The sequence below is a fragment of the Anolis carolinensis genome, chromosome 2 (genome assembly GCF_035594765.1).
Source record: "Anolis carolinensis isolate JA03-04 chromosome 2, rAnoCar3.1.pri, whole genome shotgun sequence".
Taxonomy (NCBI): domain Eukaryota; kingdom Metazoa; phylum Chordata; class Lepidosauria; order Squamata; family Dactyloidae; genus Anolis; species Anolis carolinensis.
The window spans coordinates 217,521,695-217,543,457 of record NC_085842.1 but is presented as its reverse complement, the minus strand read 5'-3'; the positions used below and the strand labels follow the sequence as shown (position 1 = coordinate 217,543,457).

General features: G+C 42.3%; 1 protein-coding gene across 4 annotated transcripts; it reads left to right on the top strand.

Moving 5' to 3' along the window:
* The first annotated feature begins 367 nt into the window (after window positions 1-367).
* Window positions 368-21,763, top strand: lpar5 (lysophosphatidic acid receptor 5). Of its 4 annotated transcripts, none has more exons than XR_010003330.1 (2): window positions 368-861; window positions 5,494-8,369. XR_010003330.1 is itself a non-coding variant. In XM_008119287.3 (2 exons), exon 2 carries the CDS (start codon window positions 18,882-18,884, stop codon window positions 19,995-19,997), a length of 1,116 nt encoding a protein of 371 aa, XP_008117494.2. In that variant the 5' UTR covers window positions 368-861; window positions 18,671-18,881; the 3' UTR covers window positions 19,998-21,763. The 4 variants fall into 4 exon arrangements, 2 of the variants coding, with proteins under 2 accessions (XP_008117494.2, XP_062827838.1); XM_008119287.3 differs by lacking the exon at window positions 5,494-8,369 and adding an exon at window positions 18,671-21,763; XR_010003329.1 differs by lacking the exon at window positions 368-861 and adding an exon at window positions 2,558-2,687.

Genomic DNA, 21,763 nt, shown 5'->3' with positions numbered 1-21,763 from the left:
CCAAAAAGAAAAGATAACTAATATAAACCAACTTTTTAGTTACGTCTCATGTAGGGCAGGGTGGGACTCATGTTATGCTCCAGATGTCATTGCACTGGAAGTCCCATCATCCCTTGCCAGTACAACCCTTAATGAGGAATCCTGGGAATTGCAACAAAATCTAAAGGGCCAAATGTGTAAGGCCATAGTTTGGGGACCCCTGGGTTAAACCCTTGTGCTGGCAGGACTGATGACTTGAAGGTTGATGTGTTGTCGAAGGCTTTCATGGCCGGGATCACAGGGTTGTTGTATGTGGCAACTTCTGGCTAATGATTAAGCTTTGGTGCTTTGCTCTGTGCTCTTTTCTCTGAGTCAGGCAGGGCGAGTGATTCAGAAGAGGGGGAAGGGGAAAAGAGAGAGAGAAAACGTGCCACTCGTTCACTTCCTTGTTTGTCATATTACTCTCAGCATGACAATTGCACAGGCAGCCAAGGATGCTGTTGGGACTCCACTCTTATTTTTGCTTTTATGCAGACTCTTGCATGGCTTATCGACTTACGGAGTCAAAGTTCATTTTCCGTTGTCAAATGCCAGGTTGTTATCACAGAAAGAGGATAAACAAAATGGGATGGAAGGAAGTGCCAGTGACTTATCCCTGAAGGAAGAAATGTTTCAATGGCATGAGAGAAATTGGTAGTCGGGAATCCTTGGGTGATCCAGGAAAAGTCTATGCAATGGGAGGCTTCTACCTAACATGAGCTACTCCGCGGAGTTTGGTCTGCTTCAAGTTTTCTGGAGAGCCAAAATTCTTACAGTTGCTGTGAATGTTAAGCAGAGGACTTTGGGAACTTGCCATTCCTTTGAAGCTAGACAATCGGAGAGGTAAATTTTGTGTGTGTGTGTGTGTGAAACAGAAAGATGGGATTAGATGCTAGGACGGAGTCTCTGCATGGGTGAATGTATGCAATAATGTCATTGTGTGTTGAAATGTTGGCACATGAGCAATGTGAATCATTGGAATGAACTGAAAGGGAATTTCTGGCCTTCAGGTGTCTCTTAAAGGAACAATCTGTTTTCTAACCTTCGATGTAGAAGGTATGTAATTTATGTAGGAATTAATTTGTGAGATGGGATGTCTCAATGCTTCTGCCTGCCTCTAAGGTAAAAGGTAAAGGTTTCCCCCTGACATTAAGTCCAGTCATGTACGACTCTGGGGGTTGGTGCTCATCTCCATTCTAAGCCGAAGAGCCCGCTTTGTCCGTAGACACTTCCAAGGTCATGTGGCCGGCATGACTGCATGGAGCACAGTTACCTTCCTGCAGATGTGGTACCTATTGATCTACTCACATTTGCATGTTTTCGAACTGCTAAGTTGGCAGAAGCTGGGGCTAATACTGGGAGCTCACCAGATTCGAACATGCAACCTTTTATTTGAACGGGAGCCCCTTCCATACAGCTTAATAAAATCCCACACTATCTGCTTTGAACTGGAATATATGGCAGTGTAGACTCTGATATTACTATCAATAATAATAATAATAATAATAATAATAATAATAATAATAATAATAATAACAACTTTATTTTTGTGTCCCGCCTCCATCTCCCTGAAGGGACTCTGGGCCGTTCACATGGGGACAAGCCCGATCAACATGGGTTAAAAAATACAATCAGCAATTTAAAAACATTATATGCATATAAAACCACATAAAACAACATCTGCAGCAGCTCAAAAGCAGGTGTTGTGGGTTATTCAGCCTTGATATTTTGGGTTATATGGCTGTGTGGAAGGGCCCTGGGTTATCTGAGTCCACACTGCCATATATTCCAGTTCAAAGCATAAAATGTGGGATATTATTCAGCTGTGTGGCAGGGGCCAGTCACCTGAATTCTGCCTATTGTGTAGTGATTAAAGGCATACAAGATCGAACCAAAAAAAAAGGACAATTCTGTAGTGATTAATGGAATGCAGGACAAAACACAACTTTATTTATTTCTCGAGTCAGAATTGAACCAAGAGTACAAGTTGTAATGGATTTGCAAACACAGAGATTTTTTAAAGAAAAAAACTTGGCATTGTACTAAATGTCTTTTGCCCAGTAGCTGGCCACTTGGAGTGCCTTTGGTGTTGCTTTTAGAAGGTCCTCCATTGTGCATGTAGCCAGGCTCAGAATGCATTGCAGTAGGTGGTTTGTGGTTTGCTCTTCTCCATAGTCGCATGTTGCGGACTCTACTTTGTAGTCCCATTTTTTAAGGTTGGCTCTGCATCTCATGGTGTCAGAGCGCAGTCTGTTCAGTGCCTTCCAAGTCACCCAGTCTTCTGTGTGCCCAGGGGTAAGTCTCTCATCCGGCATCAGCCACTGATTAAGGTTCTGAGTTTTAGCCTGCCACTTTTGGACTCTCGCTTGCTGAGATGTTCCTGAGAGTATCTCTGTAGATCTTAGAAAGCTATTTCTTGATTTAAGGTGTTGGGGTGCTGGCTGATATCCGAACAGAGGATTAGTCCTTTCATTGGCTGCTACTTCCCAGCGGATGTCAGGTGGTGCAATACCGGCTAAGAGGTATAATTTCTCCAGTGGTGTAGGCCGTAGACATCCTGTGATAATGTGGCATGTCTCATTAAGAGCCACATCCACTGTTTTAACATGGTGAGATGTATTCCACACTGGGCATGCGTATTCAGCAGCAGAGTTCCCATTGAAATACTGGTGAGTTTATGTTAGCTAAAAGTGTTCTTCATTTGAAATATTATATTGTTCTTTTGGGGGGGTTTTTGCACTAAAAAAATAAGATATATGCAGCATGCATAGGAATTCGTTCATTGTTTTTCAAACTATAATCCGGGCCCCCTAACTGTCTGGGGGATTGTGAACTGGCCCTCTGCTTTAAACGTTTGAGAACCCTTGTTTTAAATCATAATGTATACTGTTTTTAATGTTGAGAGCCATTTTGAGTCTCATTTAAGATGAGAAAGCAGGACATAAATAAATATAACAACAACAACAACAACAACAACAAATCTTCCCTCTTTGTGGAGAGCTAGGATCCTTGGCTGTATGATGAATACCCATAATTTATCAATTTATTGTCATATTTAATTTATACCACTTTTTAGGACTTGGCTTTCACAAAGTGACTTTAGAACAAGAATCAGGATTAATAAAATGACACTACTGAAACTACAATTAAAAATAATATTCAAATTAAAATTAAATTAAAACATAGTGAAGCAGCAGTGAAAACCACAGAAAGGTTTGGCAGCAGAAACAGGCGCTCATGCCCTAAATTAAATATCACATGCCCACCTAAGTGAATTAAGTAAATGCGTTTGTCAGCATTTCATTGTGGAGTATAAAGAGAAAGAGTGGGCAAATATGTTTAGGCAAACTTTATATTCAAACTAAGAATATGCACATGTGAAAGACAACAACCTAAGCCTTGCAAAGGTAAACAAAAAATTTGGAACCTTCTGCAGACAAAGTAAAAGCTTCTTTCAGAATGCATCTCAGGATAAAGTATTCTTTCACTAGTCTTTACTTATCTAATAATTTCAATTTTGTTAGCCAAGCATACACAGCTATGGTTTTTATCATGTGGGTAGAACCCTTTTTTGCTGTTTCCTTTTCCCTCTCTTACCTGTAGTTGGGAGGTGCACATGACTGCAACAAGATCGGCTAGAGCAGAATCCCATTCTTGCCCATATTGAACTTCCTTCATTGTGCTCTACATATTGTTGCAACACAAGGGGGAAGATCTGTGCTTCTGTGTTTCCACTGTCGTTCACTATCCTCCCAATGACAACGTTGCTAAACTCCATGAGCTGAGTGGGAAAACAGAAACAGCACACACAAAAAGTCCTTAATTTAACAAGTTCCAATCATTCCACTATATTTCATATTCACAGCTGAATTTAAGCCACTTTTGTCAGTATCAACTTTACTTAATTTTTTTAAGTCTCTGTAAAGCCACACCATTAAGCTTATCAATATACCGATTGATCTTACAGAATACTGAGGGAAATTGAATGAGTAAACATGGTAGAAAGCAAATCAGGATGTTTATTTGTTCGCTGCAGGGTTAAATCCACATTTAGCTCCAGGCTTCTGACCTGCCAGAAGTAGAGTAGGGCCCAAATTCCCCTTCATCTGTTTCTTTCATGGTTTTGTACCGTACCATCCATTCAGATGGCACGGAATGGTAAAACCTGAGAACGAAAGAGGCAGTGAAATGAAAAAGGAAACGGTATCCGTTTGGTCGGCTGATTTTCGGCGCTCGACACTCGTAGGCCTGGCTCGCAGGGCCTACAGTAGAGCATTGAGCACTTGGCGCACAACTGTAGGCCCTGCCTGCCAGGCCTACAAGCCATTGAGTGCTCAGTGCTCATGGGCCCTGCATGCCAGGCCTACAGTCGAGTGTTCAACTGTAGGCCCTGCGAACCGGCCTACTGCCCATTGAACACTCGGTGCTCGTGGGCCCTGCCTGCCAGGCCTACAGTCAAGTGTTCAACTGTAGGCCTTAGGAACCGGCCTATGAGCCATTGAGCGCTCGGCGCTCGTGGGCCCTGTCTGCCAGGCCTACAGTTGAGTGTTCAACTGTAGGCCCTGCGAACCGGCCTACGGGCCATCAAGTGCTCTACCTTCGTAGGTCCTACCTGCCGGGCCTACTGTTGAGCGCTCAACTGTAGGCCCTGCAAGCTGGGCCTTCAAGCCATTGAGAGCTCGGCGCTCTTGGGCTCTGCCTGCCGGGCCTAAAGTCGAGTGTTCAGCTGTAGGCCCTACTAACCGGCCTATGAGCCATTGAGTGCTTGGCGCTCGTAGGCCCTGCCTGCCAGACTTACAGCCAAGCGCCGTATCCGCTCAGCTGTAAGCCCTGGCTAGCAGGTCCTGGCGCTTTGCTGCCCAAGGCCCAAAAATCTTTGGGTTTCTTGGACCTTGGATGGAAAAGCCCATTTGTATAGGCGCCCATTTCCGTAAGTGGCAGACGAAAATGGAAATGGGGTCATACGAATGGAAACGGGCAGTGATTCCATACAAATGCACAAGACAAGCCAGAAGGAAGATTCATCCACACCTCCCCTTCAGGAAAGACCCTCGGGTTGGATCTGTACTCCCCTATAATCTAGTTTCAGAATGTGGATAAACTGCATTGATCTGTATTATGGGGCAGTGTAGACTGATATAATCCAGTTCAATGCAGTTAATCCACATTCTGAAACTGGATTATAGGGCAGTGTAGATCTAGCCTCAGGCCCCATTTACACTGCCATATAATCCAGTTTCTGAATCCAAATTATCTTCTTTGAATGGATTATATGGCAGTGTAGACTCATGTAATGCAGTTTAAAGCAGATAATCTGGATTTAGAGACAGGACTATATGGCGGTATAGCTCCAGCCTCAAACCCTTGAAAGACAATGAAATACTGAGGGTATGCTGTTATTGAGACAAAATACTTGGTTTTACTCACACACTAAGTAAGGTTTTCTAGAATGTCACAGAGATTTTCTTTTTCTAGGAGGCATTCCAAGAGGGAAGCAAGAAGGAGCTCCATATGTCCCACCTCCTGAAACACTCTTTCTTCTTCTTTTTAAACTGTTGGTGGGATGTTGCAATATGTGTTTGATCTTGGAAAACAACAGGGTGGTAATACTACTTCCTTCAGTGTGGATTTCTGTTGATGCAACGTTGGATGTTTTTGTCTGCATCATACTGTTGTCGACCGCGTTTTAGGGGATCGGGCCCTTAAGGAGAGACTCGATCCGGTCCTGAGAGAACGGACCTTGGCGAAGCCAAAAGGAGAATTACGAGCCGCAATACAACCTGAAGCCGAAATGAAGAAGGTCCGCCAAAGTTGAAGGAAAATCCGCCAAGGAGTCTTTATTGAGCAATTCAGCTGAAGAGGACTCTAGTAGCGATCATTCGGTCTACTAGGGTACCATACAATCAAAATAAAGCCATACTTATACAAAATTTCAGTCTGACAACCCTTTGAATTTCCCGCCCTGCTTCCCCGCCCATCTGATCGTTGATAGGCTAGAAGGTTGAACGAGGCGGGCTTTCGTTTCCCGCCTTGCTCCGTTGGCCCAATAGGAAGCTGCCTTTTGTCTCTACTCGGGCCAATCAGGAAAGAGAAGGCGGGAGTTATCGAAACAATGAGGTGACGGGACAGGAACTAGCGGATTAAGTCCTGCTAGACCGATTTCTAAAGGGTGCTTAATTTATTAATGGCAGCAATCAAGGGTGTCCGGGTTTCTGTCACGTATACAGATATGCCTTGGGGTGTCAGAGATGGAAGCAAAGATGGGTGGTGATGAGCCATATTGACAGGCTCTGCAGGGCGCCTTCCTGAGGTGTCCTGGTTTTTCCTTTGGGTGAGATATGACAATGTTTGCCTTGGGGCGAATCACCTTTAGGTCAGCAAACTCCGAATTCGGCGACTCAAGCCCTATATTGTCCATGCAATTTGAATTTGATTGGATTTAGCGGTGGCAGATTATCCTTTTGTTTTTGGGAAAGGAAGCCTGGGTCATAGGAAATGGGATAAGTTCTGGGGTTCAGGTTGAGTTCAAAATATTTCCTATTTGATTTCATGATTTGACAATTATATGAAATAAAATGAAAAATAAAATAAAGTTGGAATATAAACCATGCTGGGAAAAATACATATTTTCCGGGGATCCCAAAGAGTACAAATACATATATGCAGATAGATAGATTTCATGGAAATAAGGGAGAATCCATAAAAGTGAGTTACATTGCATAAAGGGGAATCATGAATGATATAAACAATTGAAAATATTTGATAAGAACGAAGTTCATAACTGGAGAACCCAGCATGGAAATTCATAAAAGTGGAGTTTTAGCAGCATGATTTTACAATTCATGAAGTTGTTATCTCTTGCCTCAGGCTAAAAGGTCAAACACCTTTTGTACAGAGAGTTTTAGTAAACCACAGTAAACTCAAGTAAAAAGTCTCAATCACCTTCTACTATAAATATATGGAATATAGAACATAAAGTCTTGATTTTTGAACTATCTTTTACAAAGTCCTGGGGGGGGGGTGGTCACCTCGATCACATTTTCCCCCCTTCGGGGCTTGGAAATGGCTATGAACATTTCCCAAAGCCCCAACATTTCACTGCATGCAGGGCCTCTGCCTTGGTAGATCAGATTGTGCCTTTTTGTTGGAGGGCAGGAGCTTGAAGAGGTGAAAGCTGAGGTTCAGTCAGTGGTGGGTGATCCCATGGTGTTGAAACAGATGTCCCTTGGTCTGGAGTCATGGGAAATGGAGCATGAAGGTGGAGGTGGTGAGGGCTGGGGATGATGGAGGCTGTGATGCAGTACTCCCATTTGGCTGCCTTTTCTTGGCTGCAGCTTGGGCCCCCCTTTGTAGTTGGCAGCTGGGGGCAACTGGGCACAGCTTCTGCACCTCACAGCACGGCGCCTCCTGGTGACTGCAGTCAGGTCCAGCACTCCAACAGAGGAGACGGAAAGGAGAGAGTGCCTAGGGAAACTAAGGACAGATTATAAGCCCCCCCCCCTCCCTACCGTGGTGGGGTTAGTCAGGGAAGTCACGCATACCTTGTGAGGGCTCCAGCAGTCCTGGGGTTCTTCTTTGGCACAGCTCTGGTGAGAGTGGAACATCCTTCCCTCATGGTGGTCACTGGTAGAATCCTGTTCACTTCTTCTGGGACAACTTCTGCCATGGCGGCCAATTCTGTCCCCTGGTGATGTCATGAGGGCCTCCTTGGCAGCGTCAAAGGCAGACCTGCACTCAGTAGCCCCTTGCCAGGGCAGAATCAGGCCAGCTGGAGGGCACCATACGGTGGTCTGGCCATAAAAGCCCAGGTCTTAGAACTGTTCATGGTGGCAGGTATGGATTATGGGTCTTGCAGTCTGGTCTGATGTCCTCAGTCAGGTGGTTGGGTCCGAACCTCTGGATCTCTTCAGCTGTGCCTGGAAGGTCCCCTGGACTCTGTAGTGCCCTCCTCATATTTAAAGGCAGTTAGAGGGATTTTTAAAACATTCACAGGCATGCACTCAGGGAAAGGGAGGGAGAAGGACCCGAAAGGAAGAAAAGAGATTGTTGGGGAACTGTGGAGAGTGAAAGAGTGCCTTTACTATAAAAGTAAACCAGGATTTTGACTGTATGTTTATAAGGAGAAATGGGGATGCTGGGAGTCCCCTTCACAGGGGAAGGAAGGGGGGGAGAAAGCTTTGAAAAAGGAGAATGTTGAAGTGCATTTTGGCCTAGGAAAACATGAAGTGGAAGAGAGAGAGAGAGAAAAAACTCACATATAGGAAAATACATCCATTCTTCCACCCCCCTTTCTCCCTAAGATAAGGGAGGTTTGAGAAGCGAGAGACAAGAAAAAGTTAAAACCACAGAAGCAGCAGGATTTCTCTGGGGGGGGGGGTAAGGGGAAAGGGTCTAGAGAGGAATCTTTGGGGGGGTTGTTTTTTGGAGCCCAAATCTCTGCATGGGAAGACGTGGACCCCCTCCCCCCTCCCATTCTCTCTCTGGCTTAGGGCCATGAACATCGCGGCATAAGCAAGCTGGGACCACTTGCCCTCCCCATGGCAATGGCTCTGGAGTCTCAAGATGAGACTCTCATCCACACTGCCATGTGGGGGGGGGGGCAAGCTGTTCCCCCTTCAAGGGCCACAAGGGGCCACTTATGCACGCTGAGTTGGCCCAACCTGGCCTGCACCATGTTTTTTGATGCAAACCCACCCCAATTGGCCAGGATCTTACCCAATGGAGAATCCCTGGGGATGTCTGCTGGGGTGGGACACCCTAGCCGTGCTGAACAAACACCCATCCTTAGTTCAGCCCCTGCCTACACCGACAGTTAATGGAGTAACGACTCACCCAACCGGTAGGATGCAGCTCGTCCTTTCAATAGTCCCCTCCACTAAGGCTGGATGGCTAGCGTCCGTAGAATCCGTAGGTGACCCGGGAGCACAACCGTTCCCCTACCCTACGATCCTTGAACCTGCAATCTGCAAGCTAGACTGCTCTCACACGCTTTTAGGTGCCAGATGTTCCCGCGTTTCACCAGGATTTGTTACCGAGCTCTGATCCGAAGTGCAATACCTCCAGAGATCCTCCCACCTGGGTCTTAACAATGGAACCGGTTCCTTTTCAGGGCGTCCCCTGTTTCACGTTGGCGCCTTTCCTTCGAGGAGCTAAAAATCTGCTTCATCCTATCTGGCTCCTTTGTTCAGTACCCTGAATCAGATCTAGAGAGAGAAAGGGACTGCCAGAGAAATTTGGATGTGAAATGAGGTCAAATTGTTGGTCGGAGGGCCCTCCTTGCAGCCGTTTCTCTCCCCAACCTGTTCCAGAATATCTGGACCAAGGTCGCCGCTTGGAATTTTAGCCTAAAAATTGATTTTTTGGAACTTCCAAGCAAGTCCCTTCGTGGTAAAGCCAAATTATGTTGTCAACCGCGTTTTAGGGGATCGGGCCCTTAAGGAGAGACCCGATCCGGTCCTGAGAGAACGGACCTTGGCGAAGCCAAAAGGAGAATTACGAGCCGCAATACAACCTGAAGCTGAAATGAAGAAGGTCCGCCAAAGTTGAAGGAAAATCCGCCAAGGAGTCTTTATTGAGCAATTCAGCTGAAGAGGACTCTAGTAGCGATCATTCGGTCTACTAGGGTACCATACAATCAAAATAAAGCCATACTTATACAAAAATTCAGTCTGACAACCCTTTGAATTTCCCGCCCTGCTTCCCCGCCCATCTGATCGTTGATAGGCTAGAAGGTTGAACGAGGCGGGCTTTCGTTTCCCGCCTTGCTCCGTTGGCCCAATAGGAAGCTGCCTTTTGTCTCTACTCGGGCCAATCAGGAAAGAGAAGGCGGGAGTTATCGAAACAATGAGGTGACGGGACAGGAACTAGCGGATTAAGTCCTGCTAGACCGATTTCTAAAGGGTGCTTAATTTATTAATGGCAGCAATCAAGGGTGTCCGGGTTTCTGTCACGTATACAGATATGCCTTGGGGTGTCAGAGATGGAAGCAAAGATGGGTGGTGATGAGCCATATTGACAGGCTCTGCAGGGCGCCTTCCTGAGGTGTCCTGGTTTTTCCTTTGGGTGAGATATGACAATGTTTGCCTTGGGGCGAATCACCTTTAGGTCAGCAAACTCCGAATTCGGCGACTCAAGCCCTATATTGTCCATGCAATTTGAATTTTTTTTTTAAATGACCTTTATTGGAGTTTTACATATACATCAGTTAAAACTACAGATTGGGTATCCAGGAAAGGTAGAGGCAGGGGTATAACTAGGGTTAGGGGATAATCTAGGGGGGTACTAAAAGTTGGAAGTGGAGAAAGGGATAGGAGGAGTAGGAATAAGGGGGGCATGGGGTAAAAGGGGAAGGGGGAAGAAGGGGATGTTGGTCTTCCTTTATCTTCCGTATCGGATGTATAAGTTATCTATTTAACATCTTTCTTTCTGTCATTATTGTGCTATATAATTTCTAAGCTTTCCCCAGTTTGTTTGTTTAATACTTTTTCCTCTGGATTCTCTTAATAGAAATGTTAATTCGTCCATTTCTTGTATTTCTATCAATTTCTGAAGCCACGCTTCTTTCAGTGGAGTTTCTGCCAGTTTCCAAAATTTGGCGAAGACTATTCTTGCTGCCGTAGAGCTATACATAAATAAAATGTCATCATTTTTGTCAAACTGTGCGTCTGAGTCTGTTAATCCCAGTAGATAGTATTCTGGTTTAATTGGGAATCTTTTCTTTAAGATATTTTGTGTCTCTTCGTGGATTATCTTCCAATATTTTTTGGTCATCTCACAAGACCACCATGTGTGGTAAAACGAGCCTTCTTGAATCTTGCATTTCCAGCAGGAGTTGTTGTATGATTTGTACATCTGTCCAAGTTTTTTAGGGGTCATGTACCATCGATGGAATGTTTTAAGCCAGTTCTCTTTTATTTCTATTGCGTAAGTGTACTTTAATTTTTTGTTCCATATCCGTTCCCAGTCGGCTAGCATAATTGGATGTCCAATGTTTCTGGCCCAATTTATCATACAGTTTTTGATTGCTATCGTCTCCGTTGACCATTCTAGTAATGTGTTATAAATTGTGGAGATTACCTTCTTTTTTGATAGCATAATTCTATCCCACAAACCATTTGGGTCATTGAAACCAATTTGAGAGTCCTTAATATATTGTTCTTTGATAACGGCATATTGGAACCAGGACATGTTTTTAAAGTTTTCCTTTAGCATTTCTTGTGATTTTAATTCATAAATCCCATTTCTTTTCACCAATATTTCTTTGTAGCGTGGCCAAACTGTCCATTGTAGAATGTGACGCTGAGAGGATTCAAGAGAAGAAATCCATAGGGGGGTTTTGTTGTAAAACCTCATTTTATATTTCTCCCATACTTTTATTAGAGCCACTCTAATAAAATGGTTACCGAAGTTCTTTTCAACCTTTCTTTTATCATAGCCCACATATGCGTGCCATCCTCGCCGGAGATCAAAACCTTCTAGGGTCAATATGTTTTTGTCTTCCAAGGTTGTCCAATCCTTTACCCATTGTAGTGCACAGGCTTCATAATAAAGTTGTATGTTCGGTAGCCCAAAGCCTCCTCTTTTGGTTGCATCAGTCATGATGCTATATTTAATTCTTGGCCTTTTGCCTTTCCACACGAATTTTGCTATATCTTTATTCCATTCCTGGAATAATTTTTGAGTTCTTAAGATTGGGAGGTTTTGGAATAGGTACATTAGTTTCGGCAGCACATTCATTTTAATGGTCGCTATTCTTCCTAGTAGGGAAATATTTAGATTTTGCCAGTTCTGTAGATCGGTTTTGATTTCTTTCCATTTGTTTTGGTAGTTGTTTTTTAGTAGGTGGGCATTTTTTGCAGTAATCCAAATTCCTAGGTATTTCACTTTCGTGACTGTCTCAAATCCTGTTGATTCTTCCAATTTCCGTTGCTTTTCCCTAGTTATGTTTTTTGTCAAGATTTTTGTTTTTTCCTTGTTTATGAAGAATCCCGCTACTTTACCAAAATTTTCCATATTGTTAATCCATTTTGTTATTTGTCGGTGGGGATCTTCAATAAAACATACAATATCGTCAGCGAAAGCGCGGACTTTGTATTCTTGGTTTCTAATTTTAGTTCCTTTTAACTGATTATCTGTCCGAATGTTCTTAATCAAGATTTCTAAAGCAAATATAAAGATTAGAGGGGAGAGGGGGCAGCCCTGTCTTGTTCCTTTTTCAATTTGGATTATTTTGGAGTGTTGTCCATTAATTAACAGTTTTGCTTCTTGTTTTGTATATATCGCCTCAATTGCATTTATGAAGTGGTAGCCTATATCTAATTCTTTTAATAGAAGTTTAAAAAATTCCCAATTCAAATTGTCAAAGGCTTTTTCGGCATCAATAGTTATTAGGGCTAGTTCTTTTTGGTGGAATGTTTCATAATATTCAATAATGTCCAATACGCACCTAACATTGTCCTTCATGTATCTGTTTGGTAGGAATCCTTTTTGTTCAGTCCCTATCCAATTGTTAAGAAATTCTTTAAATCTGTTTGCAAGGATTGTAGAGAAGATTTTATAATCTGTGTTTAATAGTGATATCGGCCTAAAGTTTCTTACGTTTGTGGTATTTGTGTTACTCTTTGGAATTACTATTATGTCCGCTTGCCTCCAGGAATCCGGGATTATTTTATCTTTTAGTGCCGTATTCATTATTTGGTTTAAATAAGGCATTATCTCATCTGTTAATGTTTTGTAAAAAATTAATGTAAAGCCATCTGGACCAGGTGCTGAGCTAGGTCTCATCTGTTTTATGGCCTTTTTAATTTCTTCATTAGATATATCTTGATTTAACAGCTCCCTTTGTTTTTCTGTTATCTTTTGCAATCCTTGATTGCTCAAGTATTGTGAGATTTCATCTGGATCGGTGTGATTTTTTTGATATAATGCTTTAAAGAATTCTTGGAATTCTTGCAAAATGTCCTCGTCTGATGTTAATGTCTTTCCTTCTTTTCTAATCATTGTTATCTGTTGTTTTTGCGATTTTTGCCTAATTTTCCGTGCTAGCCAAGCACCCGGCTTGTTAGCATTTTCGAAGTGGTGTTGCTTAATGAACTTCAGTTGCTTCGCGGTTTGTTCCATTTCCAGATTCTTCTTGTTGTTTTTCAATCCCAACAACTGTTTTGTTAATGTTGTCTCTTGGGGGTTCTCTTTTAATTTTTTTTCTAATTGAGTTATTTCTGTATTTATTTCGCTTATTTTTTGATTCCTTAATTTGTTTCTTATTGCTTTTTGTTGGATGAGATGGCCCCTTAGGACTGCCTTAAATGTATCCCATACGATATGGTCTCTTGTTTCCGGGATCCAGTTAACTTTGAAGAATTCTTGTGTTAATTTTTTACACTTATCTATGTCCTCTTCTTTTTTAAGGAGATTGTCATCTAGTCTCCATTTCTTTCTTATTTTCCTTTGACTTAAATGCATTTCTAGTGGTCAGTGGTCAGATTTATCTCTGGGTAAAATTTTGATATAATCTACTTTAGAGCAAAGGGAGTTTGATAACCAAATCATGTCTAATCTTGACCACGACTTGTGTCTGTGGGAATAAAAAGTGTAGTCTTTAGTTTCCAAATTGTGTAATCTCCAAATATCCTGAAGTTGGAATTCTTCCTTTAGCTTTCTAAAGTTTTGTGGCATCAATCTTGCATTGGCATATTTCTTTTTCAGTATTTTTTTACTTGTGTCTAATTTTATGTCCATTATACTGTTAAAATCGCCTAATATGATCAAATGATCAAAGTCCGAATTACTTATTTGTTTTCTTAATTCTTTAATGAAATGACGTTGGGGGCCGTTGGGAGCGTATATATTACAAACGAGAATTTTTTGCCCATCCAGATTTATAAGAACTGCCACATATCTTCCTTCATTATCTTTAAACTGAAGTGTAGCTGATAAGTTTTCGTTAACATAGAGTACAACTCCCCTTTTTTTTTTTTTATCCGATGAGCAGAATTCCTTTCCTATTTTCCTGTTAATTAAAAGGGCCTCGTGTTTAGAAGTGATGTGTGTCTCCTGCAGGGCAACGAAATCATACCCTCCTTTGCTTAGTTGGTTAAATAGAATTCTCTTTTTATTTGGTATGTTAATTCCGTTAATATTATTAGAATAAAATTTCAATTGACGTTTCAGATTACATGCATTCTTGGACATGTTCGCCGGATGTTTCATTCTTGTTGATACCTTCTCTGTTGGTTGTATCCTCTTCTTCTGTTATTAATTCTTCTTCTGTTATGTTAACTTCGTCTTCCTCGTCCTCTCCGCCTACGTCTGACGCTTCTGAAGTCTGTGAGGGTTTGGTTATCTTAGGATCTGTCTTTTGTGGTGAGTGGTGCCTCGCTCTTTTTGGTTTTTTCCTCTTTAAAGAAGGAGGGGTTGAGTCAACGAGGTGTTTTTCTTTGTCTTGTATATATTTTCTGTAGAAGTCTTTTGCCTTGTCTTCACTCGTGAGCCAATGTCGTTCTCCATTCAGCGTGACCATAATACCTTCGTTCCTTTCCCACCTAAATCTAATCTTCTGTTTTTTCAGTTCCTCAGTTTGAATTTGATTGGATTTAGCGGTAGCAGATTATCCTTTTGTTTTTGGGAAAGGAAGCCTGGGTCATAGGAAATGGGATAAGTTCTGGGGTTCAGGTTGAGTTCAAAATATTTCCTATTTGATTTCATGATTTGACAATTATATGAAATAAAATGAAAAATAAAATAAAGTTGGAATATAAACCATGCTGGGAAAAATACATATTTTCCGGGGATCCCAAAGAGTACAAATACATATAGGCAGATAGATAGATTTCATGGAAATAAGGGAGAATCCATAAAAGTGAGTTACATTGCATAAAGGGGAATCATGAATGATATAAACAATTGAAAATATTTGATAAGAACGAAGTTCATAACATCTGGAGAACCCAGCATGGAAATTCATAAAAGTGGAGTTTTAGCAGCATGATTTTACAATTCATGAAGTTGTTATCTCTTGCCTCAGGCTAAAAGGTCAAACACCTTTTGTACAGAGAGTTTTAGTAAACCACAGTAAACTCCAGTAAAAAGTCTCAATCACCTTCTACTATAAATATATGGAATATAGAACATAAAGTCTTGATTTTTGAACTATCTTTTACAAAGTCCTGGGGGGGGGGGGTCACCTCGATCACAATACTATGGACTTTTATTTATCTTATGATCTGCTAGGATTCCTAGATCCTTTTCAAAGGTGCTGCTTTCAGGCTAAATGCCAGTCATCGCTACATTTGTGCATCTAATTTTTTAAAGAAAAATTCAATGTAATTTATTTTTAGATTGATTGCCTGGGTATCAATCTGTTGAAATTAATTTTCTTAATTTTGGCCCAGCTCTCCAAGTTGTCAAGATCATTTTGACTTCTGATTCTGTCCTCTGGGGTGTAGATTATGTCCCTCCCTATTTTGTGTCACTTGCAAATTGCATAAGCATACCTTTTGTTATATCTAAGGCTGAGTTCACACCACCAAAATAATTCAGGTCCTGTGTTGTCAAAGGCTTTCATGGCCAGAATACTGGGTTGCTGTGAGTTTTCCGGGCTGTATGGTCATGTTCCAGAAGCATTCTCTCCTGACGTTTTACTCACATCTATGGCAGGCATCCTCAGTGTGAATGTTGCAATTGGCCACCTTGATTAGCATCGAATGGCCTTGCAGCTTCAACAAAGGATTCCTCCAGGCAGGAAGTAGCCAGGCTTTGAAACTGCAAGGCCATTCAATGCTAATGCCATCTGCACCTAGGCACACCTCCTGAAGAGACTGGTGGACTTCCACTCCATACAGCTAATCTACTGCTTTAAGACAAAAGCATGAGCTTTTCCACTAGTCCACCAGACTCTTCAGGAGACAAAAGCATGAGCTTTTGTAGATATAATAAACCCATGTCTTAAGATGCAGTAAAGAGTGACAATGAAAGCTCAGGTATAACACATATTTACACTGTTGTGGGAGTAGGATGTATGGTAATCAGAAAGATGCAAATCATGACACTTGCCTGAATTTTCATTAGTTAGCATTGATGTGCAAATACAATAAATCTTATCACTCAGTGCTCTTTGTTTCAAAACTCTCTCTGAGAAGATTCCATTTGCTATATGTACAGTGGTGAATAATCTTATACTAATATATGTAGTGTGCTATGGAGCCAGTGTCTTTTTTTCATATTTCATTTCACTCTAAGGATGGCCTGCCATAGATGTGGGTGAAACGTCAGGAGAGAATGCTTCTGGAATATGGCCACACAGCCAGGAAAACACACAACAACCTTGTGATTACGGCCATGATAGCCTTCGACAACACATTAAACCTTTTGTGATCTTTAAGATTGGACTCAGCATCTTTGCCTGTGTAAGTGCTAAATTCTTCACACTTCACACTTTGCTTGCTGTGAGCTAAATGCTCGACTATAGGTATCCTGTTTTTGTATTTTTGGATACTTTGCTGTATTTTTAGTAGTTTTCCCTAACAAACAGAAAATCCATAACAAAGGGAAATTAAGTGTGATTTGGTAATTTGGGCAACATCCCAGATGTCAAATAACGTTTTCTCTTTGGCTGAAACATCTATATCAAAAAGCATAGTTTGCTGTGTTTGAGATAGCCAGTGTTGCTTCCCTGGTGTCTGAACTGAGTCAAGGCTTTGTGGAGACAGCCCTAGTGATTACTAATCTGCAGTCCACCTTCCCCAAGACTCTTTTAATGTGGTGTTTGATATTTTCTATGGTAGCAACACCCTAGAACAGGGGTCCTCAAACTTTTAAAGCAAAGGGCCGGTCCACAATCCTTCAGACTGTTGAGGGGCCGAATTATCATTTGAAAAAAAATACCAACAAATTCCTATGCACACTGCACATGTCTTATTTTTTGTAGTGCAAAACAGCAACAACAACAATGAAAGAACAATACAATATTTTAAAACGAAAACAATTTTAACCAACATAAAACTATCAGGATTTCAATTGAAAGTGTGGGCCTGCTTCTGACCAGTGAGATAGTCAAGTTAATTAGGATTGTTGTTGTGTGCCTTCAAATCATTTCAGACTTTGGCCATGCCCAAGTCTAAAATTAATTATTTACTGCATTTATTTACTACATTTATATCCCACCCTTCTCACCCCGAAGGGGACTCAGAGCAGCTGTATGTACATACAATATATTATATTATTAGCATAGCACAATATTAGCATTATATATTACTATATTGAACTATACCACTATACTGTAATATTATATGTAATATATAACATATAATTAATTAATATAATAAGGTAAAGGTTTTCCCCTGACGTTAAGTCCAGTCATGTCTGACTCTGGAGGTTGGTGCTCATCTCCATTTCTAAGCCGAAGAGCCGGCGTTGTCCGTAGACTCCTCCAAGGTCATGTGGCCACTGGCATGACTGCATGGAGTGCGGTTACCTTCCCGCCGGAGCAGTACCTATTGATCTACTCACATTTGCATGTTTTCGAACTGCTAGGTTGGCAGGAGCTGGAGCTAACAGCGGGTGCTCACTCCACTCCCGGGGTTTGAACCTGGGACCTTTTGGTCTCCAGCTCAGTGCTTTAACGCACTTTGCCACCGGGGCTGCAGAATTAATATAATAACATAATATTATTATCAATATTATATGTATATACAATATATTATATTATTAAAACTGATATAAAAATATTATATTACAAAACTGAGGGCGGGGGCCAGGTAAATGACCTTGGAGGGCCGCATCCGGCCCCCGGGCCTTAGTTTGGGGACCCCTGCCCTAGAATAATCTGGAATCTGATGATAAAAGAGATTGCCTCCTCTACTATCACGAGTTTTAAACTGCATGATTACCAGTCTGTGAGGCAAAATTTCGCAGACAATTGTTTGGATCAAGTCATTTGGTTGATGAAATCAAAGTCAAATTTACCCCCACACCACTGCTCTTTTTTATATTAAGCCAGCCCCATTTTCAGTTTTGTAAAGAGAATCTTCAAAAACATCTGCATTTTTTCTGAGCATTTTTGTAGCTTCTATATTGTACTAGGTTTAATATGGAGCCGCAGTAGTGCAGTGGGTTAAACCCTTGTGCCGGCTGGACTGATGACTTGAAGGCTGGGTTGTTGACCTTAAGGCTGCAGTTCAAATCTGTGAGACGGGATGAGCTCCCGTCTGTCAGCTCTAGCTTGCGAGGACACGAGAGAAGCCTCCCAGCAGGATGGTAACATATCCTGGTTTCCCCTGGGCAACAACTCTGTAGATGGCCAATTCTCTCACACCAGAAGTGACTTGCAGTATGTTCTCAAGTCGCTTCTGACAGGATAAAAAACTAGATTTAAAACCAGCCTCCTGTCTGTTTCTCTTGCTTTTCTTCTTTTTTGCATTTTTCTCCACGTCACCCACCTCTATGGTTTCCGGAGCGAAAACTAGATATGACTACTGTGCTTTGAATGGGTGAAATCCCCTTTCTTACACATCCATAAAAGGTGCAGAAGTCACCTCTCGTTTTCACTCTGCTGTGACTTGTTGTTGCCATGTGCCTTCGGCAGTATGACTTCATTTTTCATTTCTTCCTTGTGAATATGCTGCTGTTAAACATGGCCTGTCTAATTTCCTTCCAGACTCATCTTCCTGTAATCAAGACTGGCACTACCATTCATCCCGCTGGAGACTCAAGAAAAGAATGCTGGGAAGACATCTAACAGGGGCTGAATGAAGAAGTAAAGCAGCAAACACAGAGCTGAGTCTATGCGGTTGAAGAAGATGCTCTCTTGTTTTATTTCTCCCCACTGCCTAAATGCTAATACTGGTACTTTCAGCTGATTTGCAGGGATGTCAGCTGCCAACATAACTCTGTGCAAGGATTACAGTGCCAGTCATCAACTGCACCTGGTTGGGTACAGCCTGATCTTCATAGGTGGTTTATTTCTTAATGTTGCTGCAATCTGGATCTTCCTGTATTACCTGAAACTCAAATCAGTAGTGAGCTTCTATATGTTGAACTTGGCTGTGAGCGACCTCCTTTTCACAATATCCTTGCCCTTCCGTATTTACTACTATTACAAGGGGGAATGGCCCTTTGGAAACGTTCTTTGCCAGATCTCGGGCTCTGTCTTTCAAATAAACATGTATGGGAGCTGCCTCTTCCTCATGTGCATCAACCTGGACCGCTTTGTCGCTATTGTCTATCCGCTACGCTGGCGCCATCTCCGGCGCCCCAAAGTGGCTCGGCTGCTCTGCCTTGTGGTCTGGGTGCTTATCCTCATGGGCTCCGTGCCAGTTGCCGGCGTCCACAGGACAACCAAATGTGTGAAGCATAACAAGTCAATAACTCTGTGTTTTGAAAGCTTCAGTGATGGCCTGTGGCAGAAAGGGCTCTTCCCCTTGGTCATTCTAGCAGAGATCCTTGGCTTTCTCCTGCCTTTAACTGCTGTGATGTATTGCTCCATAAGGATTTTTCAGAAACTGTGCCAGGCCGATACCATACACAGTATGCGCCAGCAGAAGACAATCCGCATGCTTGTGGTCAACCTCATCATCTTTATTATCTGCTTTGTACCCTACAATGTCATCCTGGCAGCCTATGGAATGATAAAGGCTCGTGTGATCCAAGCTGAGCCAGCAATGCGTGATTCGGTGCGTCAAGCTCTTGTTGTCACTGTAGTATTGACCAGCATGAACTGCACTTTGGACCCTTTGATCTACTACTTCAACACAGAGGGCTTTCGGAATACATTAAAGAAACTGAGAAGAGGGCAAGCTTGGGACTCTGAAATTGGAACAGTTCAGAATCGGGTAGCAGAAGAAAGGTCCTGCAAGGCTGCAATTCGTGTCAAGCCAGGAGCCAAAAAAATTCTAGTTCAGGACTCAATCCTTCGTTCTGAGAGCTTGCCATTTGCTCCCCCTAAGTTATTTTTGAATAGTCCCATTGAAGACTCTGAAATATAAGAACAGATGGACTGTCAGACTGGTGGTGAGCTAAAGTCATTACAGATCTAGTGCGCTGAAACTATAAAAATGTGATGTTCATAATACAAAGTGCCTTAGAACAAAGACAGATGATAAGACTGTGTTGTTGAAAGCTTTCATGGCCGGAATCACTGGGTTGTTGTGCATTTTTTGGGCTGTATGGCCATGTTCCAGAAGCATTCTTTCCTGACGTTTCGCCCACATCTATGGCAGGCATCCTCAGAGGTGTGAGGTCTGTTGGAAACTAGACAAGTCGAGGAATCCTTTGTTGAAGCTGCAAGGCCAATAAATGCTAATCAAGGTGGCCAATCGCAACATTCACACTTGCCTCAAACAGACAAGAGTTCTTTCTCCCTGGACATTATTCCACAGATATATAAACCCCACTTGCCTAGCCTCCAACAGACCTCAAAACCTTTGAGAATGCCTGGCATAGATGTGAGCGAAACGTCAGGAGAGAATGCTTCTGGAACATGACCATACAGCCCGAAAAATGCACAACTCAGATGTTAAGACTTCCCCCAATTTAGGGGAATAGTTTATGATGTTATACAAATTATCATGCTAATATGTGATCCCACTGATGTAACTATGCATTTATAAGCCTGGATAAAACTCCAATTGTTTACTATATGCCAACCATAGAATTGGCTAAGACAAGCTGAGGATTTTAAGTGCACTGATGTCCCACTTAAGTTCAGACTTCTAACTGCTGAACCAGCTGCTTGTACGCCTTCTCCATAAAATTAATTTCTTGTTACTCCAGTCATAGTTGATTGAACAAAAGTCTGTTTCTATCATTGTTATAAGAGACTTCCAAGGGTGTATTTTTACCAACCAGGGAGGAGCCCCCGTTGGCACAGTGAGTTAAACCCTCCCCCAGAAAATCCCCAGAACCCTTTGGTCATCCACATCCAGTTCAAAGTTACATTGGAGGCACCAACAATCAGATCTCTCCCAGAGGCTTGCTGACAACATCACTTTTCTAGTCACATGGCTTTCACCAGAAATGTGATGTTGCTAGCAAGCCTCTGGAAGAAAGCTGCTTGCTGGCAGTGATGCATTGGTGGATCTACTGACAATGTGAACGGTAGATCAAGCTGAATCCAAACCTATTCAGCTGTCTACACCTCTGAAACTGTGGGATCACTTTGGAACTCCCAGGAAGTTCTGAAGGAAATCTCATGTTCCATTGTTGTGGAGTAACAGCTGGATGCAGAGCCAGAAATCCAGCCGTGCATTCATGTGAACTCCCTAGAGCAGTGGTTCTCTGTGGGTCCCCAGATGTTTTGGCCTACAGAAATCCCAGTCAGTTTACCAGCTGTTAGGATTTCTGGGAGTTGAAGGCCAAAACATCTAGGGACCACAGATTGAGAACCACTGCCCTAGAGCAACTAAATGGTAAGTCCACATTATTGGCTATGTAGACATGTCCCAAGTCACTCCATCATCAAGAGCCCTGCTCAAGTCTTGCAAGCTCAGGGCAGGGCTTCTTCTTTAGTCTATCTATCTGGAATGCAGTCTCCCACTGCCTTTTATCTTAGCAAAGCAGTATGGTCATTTCTAGTGAGTCATGTCTTCTGATATGGCCAAAGTATGACAGTCTCAGTTTAGTCATCTTGGCTTCTAGGGAGAGTCCAGGCCTGATTTCTTCTAGGAGACATTTATTTGTCTTTTTAACAATCCGTGGTAGTAAAACTCTTTTAATATACATAATAATAATAAAACACAAGCATTTAATAACA

Bases quoted from the DNA above. Each gene is read 5' to 3' on its own strand.
- lpar5 (XM_008119287.3), top strand. From the start codon at position 18,882: ATGTCAGCTGCCAACATAACTCTGTGCAAGGATTACAGTGCCAGTCAT.